General features: G+C 49.0%; 5 protein-coding genes across 5 annotated transcripts; all 5 read right to left on the bottom strand.

The window, feature by feature from the left end:
• Positions 1–112: 112 nt before the first annotated feature.
• Positions 113–536, bottom strand: Pmar_PMAR009868 (conserved hypothetical protein; the record flags this gene model as incomplete). The annotated part of the gene is made up of 1 exon (XM_002779812.1): positions 113–536. A coding segment is annotated over one exon (424 nt), but the record flags the coding sequence as incomplete, so codon positions are not given.
• A 55-nt stretch (positions 537–591) lies between these two features.
• On the bottom strand, positions 592–917 carry Pmar_PMAR009867 (hypothetical protein; the record flags this gene model as incomplete). Its single annotated transcript, XM_002779811.1, has 3 exons — positions 592–668; positions 736–812; positions 861–917. Coding segments are annotated over 3 exons (211 nt in total), but the record flags the coding sequence as incomplete, so codon positions are not given.
• A 185-nt stretch (positions 918–1102) lies between these two features.
• Pmar_PMAR009866 (hypothetical protein) lies at positions 1103–1661 on the bottom strand (the record flags this gene model as incomplete). Its single annotated transcript, XM_002779810.1, has 4 exons — positions 1103–1154; positions 1217–1302; positions 1352–1442; positions 1483–1661. 4 exons carry the CDS (start codon positions 1659–1661, stop codon positions 1103–1105), a joined length of 408 nt encoding a protein of 135 aa, XP_002779856.1.
• A 286-nt stretch (positions 1662–1947) lies between these two features.
• Positions 1948–2580, bottom strand: Pmar_PMAR009865 (hypothetical protein; the record flags this gene model as incomplete). The annotated part of the gene is made up of 3 exons (XM_002779809.1): positions 1948–2124; positions 2275–2359; positions 2414–2580. The coding sequence occupies 3 exons, from the start codon at positions 2578–2580 to the stop codon at positions 1948–1950; spliced, it is 429 nt and encodes a 142-aa protein (XP_002779855.1).
• Positions 2581–2640: 60 nt separating this feature from the next.
• On the bottom strand, positions 2641–3967 carry Pmar_PMAR009864 (hypothetical protein; the record flags this gene model as incomplete). Its single annotated transcript, XM_002779808.1, has 6 exons — positions 2641–3195; positions 3246–3315; positions 3378–3500; positions 3548–3677; positions 3726–3851; positions 3902–3967. The coding sequence occupies 6 exons, from the start codon at positions 3965–3967 to the stop codon at positions 2967–2969; spliced, it is 744 nt and encodes a 247-aa protein (XP_002779854.1). The 3' UTR covers positions 2641–2966.
• Position 3968: the final 1 nt, after the last annotated feature.

The raw sequence follows: 3968 nt of genomic DNA, 5'->3' as shown, positions 1-3968 counted from the left end.
TTACTCTTGGGTTGGTATACACCTCATTGTATGGGGAGTCCCACTTCCCCACATCCCAGGCGAGCCGTACCCGGGAGGTTGAGTATACGTCCCCACAGGAGGGTTTACATACCCCGGAGACAAGTTGGACTGCGTAGCGGCCATAGACTGCTGCCCACCATAACTCGGCAGTTGTTGGGCTGTATTGTAGTGTTGCGGTTGTGGTGACATTTCCATTGGATAAGGCGATCCCTGGCCATAGGGGCTCTGGTACATAGGGGGAACGGGGGCTGATAGTTGGGGCTGTGACTGGGCCATAGGGTACGAAGGGCCGGCAGTATGAGCATAAGTAGGGTAGAAGGGTGACGAGCCAACGAACGAATGCGAGGGTGTCTGCGGCGCCGGCCCTGCATAGGTCTGCGCCATCGGATGCATTGGTGCTCCAAACATATAGGGCGAAGGACCGGGGTATGCCATACCAGGCGTGTAGGGGTTCGGACCATAGCCTTCTAAGCCACGATCCTTATTCGACGATGCCAGCTTGGGTAGCTTGGGTACTGAGATGAACCCGACTTAGACATGCAGGACAATAGCGACAACAGGAATGCTCACTCTTGATCTTGAGAGGTCTTCTAGGCGGCAGATCCTTCATTTTATCCGGGCGAAATACGAACCGCAGAACTTTAAACCTGATGGGTGAGAGACTCCGATCACAAAGAACAGCAACACACAGGAGACACTCACGACAAAAAGCACCAGGCTTGCACGAAAAGGAAGAATCCCACGAACCCCCATTGAGAGCGGAAGAGTACAGCCGATGCATCGTGGTCTTCCTGAAAGCAGCAAGCAAATGTATGCGGAGGTAAATGACAGAGTATTACAATTTTGACCCAATAGAACTTCTCCCTATGCAGTACACCAGAATCGGGGTATGCCATGGCAAATACAAATGTAACTTTGAGAGTAAACTCGTAGGCTATCAATACCATCACAAGGATAGCCAATCTGGAAAACTTTACTTTTCACATGCCCCTCACAAAAATCATGCAGTAACATTCTAGTTTCGCTTCACTGAAAAGAATAAACTTCGATCCCAATAGCTCAGCGTATGTGAGGTGGCTCTTCATTTCTTCGATGACACGAAGTTGACACAACGCTTGCGTACCATTTTCAACCTGACACACTTCAAGTAACTTCGCGTATCACAAACCAAAAAAAGAGGCGCCTCTTTCCCTACACCAGGAACGTTGCGAGCTCCACGCCGACTATAATGAGGATCCACAAGAACGGGTTATAACTACCCTTCAGATCTTTCTCTTCAGTCTGACACACATCCGATAAGTCAACCTAGACTCACACTCACTGTACTTACGATGAGGTCTCCTCGCCTGAGAGTTTCATCCACCAGGTGGAAGCCTGGAGCAGAAGGCGCTCCGATGACTCTCTCCTCGTAATTACAAATCCTGACGATGCCATACACAGCGACACGGAATTCCCCCTCACTCTATTCTGTCTTCGTAGACGAGATGAACATAGTTCTTGTCGCATACACACCTCCCAGTAGTGAGATTGAAATTGCCATTATTGCATGGGTATCGGCCCTCATCCATCGCCGTCTGAATCTTCTCATAGTCCTCATCACTAAGCTTAGGAGTGGGAGTAGCATCCTCAGCTGAACTCATACTCGACCGACGGCCACTGAAAGTAATCTACTAGGAACAATCGCAATGAACAATCTCCTCCCAACTCAGCGCCATACGGGTAACCATGATACTTTATACTTCTATCGTCACATCACAAAGCTGCATTTTAAAGCATGCAAGTCGACAACTTAACCTGAAAAGTAAATGGCAAAACTTCCTACTGTCAACACCCCTCGATCGTCATCAAATAAAGTGAGGGAATTCACCCAAGAAAATGATACTCCACATACCATCGAAAGTTCCACACGGCCAATTCCAGGACTGTCTACTGCTTATCCGGGCGGTAGTCTGAGAAATGGAGGGTGATATTCCAATTGAACCGTTGCAAGGCAATCTCACAACCCGGCGGAAGGCGAGCAATGACCTCCTCGACACTCGGGCCACAGAAACGGTCCCGGATGAAACGACAACTGACAAGAGCCGTGCGTATGGGAGAGACAAGCTGAACTAAAACTCACCAGCACAGCAACCAACACTCGAAGATAAGCAGACCGAAAATCCAAAACCGCATATCGAGTACATCCAGATGGTCTCTAGTGGGGAACAACTGGATAAAATCATCTCAGCGAATACCACGCCACCAGGAACTCACCTCGAACTCCCCAGGACTGAGGCCGTTCTCCTTCCAGTAGTATCCCGGAATATCGGGCGTCTCCCTGTTGTTATACGAACACCACCTGCAAAGCGACACAACTACCTGGACGCTTCGGAACGGCTCTGATACTCCTTACATAACCGAACCATCATCAATCTGAATATGGTACCAATTGGGATCACATTCGCAGATGCCTCCAGCCTCAAGTTCGCCATGTTCTCCACATTTGTCGCTTTCTTCCTCCACGAGACCTCGACCATAGACCGCAACCGTTTCACTTCCCATCACCGGATTCACGGACATCACTATCTTGACTTCAACTACACAACTGCTAATTGACAACTATTCAAAACTGCATTTGGCCAGCTGAGAAACCAACCGTTAACGATAGTCTCAAATAAATACGACTGTCTCAACGACCTGTTCGCACCTCGGTCTCCACATGGAAATCCTCGGTGGAACTACAATATTCTCAGGAGCGATGAGCCCCATAAAACGTCTTATATAAAAAAGTCATACCAGCCATGAGAGCTCCCGCCTATTCGACTTGGGGACCTGCTTCTCTCACAGACTGTGGACATCTGTCTGCGTACTCCTGGAAATTCTGTTCGAACAACTTCGCTAACTTCATCAGAGTGGCATCAAACCTATGCACAACTCCAACCACATACGCCCAGCCTCCACGAGCCTTACTTCTCCTTATCTTCCCAACCATCCTTTGGGTATAGTATATGATCCGGAACCCCAGGCAGTGACCTCGGCACCTTATCAATACGAGGAGAAATACAATCATATAATCGCGGGATGACAAATACCTTCAGATTGAATAACGGGAGGGTATCAAAATTGTCTTCGCCGTCCTCGAGCATGGCCTTGATGGTTCCATCGTGCATAGCGTCAATCATCTTACGTGTGTATCTGAGCTGTGGATTGCCGGCCAATATAGCGACGACCAGTGCAGGAGGTACTTCAGACTGCATCTTTTCCCTTCGCCGTAACCACCCCCAATCCAGCCTGTGTTGAGGAGATATGCAGTGCCTGATGAGCAATCAAGATGACACGGTAGCAAACACTCGAAATTTGAATTCGGACGAGCTTACACTTGTGCTTTTGGATCTTATGCGAGAGCATTTCCGCATAAACAACCGGATGCCAGACCAAGAAGGGCGCTCCGAAACAAGCGGAGAACGTCGCTGTAGGTTCAGTGATGCCCTGTTCCGTACCTAGCGATCACAACTCGTCATAAGATCGCCGCCGAGATCTTCCTCACCCGCCACTTTAGCCGTGTAGCCCGATATGAAGTAATACTGGACTTGGTCGGGATCGAGGACCGAGACAGGGGGTAGAACACCGAATGCATCACAACAGAGCAGGACCACGTTGGATGGATGATTATCAACCTGACCGTAGCCATGCCGACATCACTGAGCGATCATTAGGAACCTCACCACTGCGGGGATAATAGAGTTAGGTATGTGGCTGAGGGGGTAGGCACATCGAGTATTCTCCGTCACACTGGTATCATGGTAATCCACGACTCTAGTACTAGCATCAAAAACCACATTCTCAAGGACCTGTATAGATCCGTATAATACCAACTATAAAGATACGCAAAGATACTCACCGCGCCAAACGAATCGCATCGAAGATCTCCGGTCATTCTCGTGAGTGAGATCGATAGCCTTCGCATA

Source organism: Perkinsus marinus (assembly GCF_000006405.1).
Source record: "Perkinsus marinus ATCC 50983 genomic scaffold scf_1104296945300, whole genome shotgun sequence".
In the NCBI taxonomy this organism is placed as follows: Eukaryota; Perkinsozoa; order Perkinsida; family Perkinsidae; genus Perkinsus; species Perkinsus marinus.
Note: the sequence above shows the minus strand (reverse complement) of the source record. Positions and strands in the feature narration are given on the sequence as shown.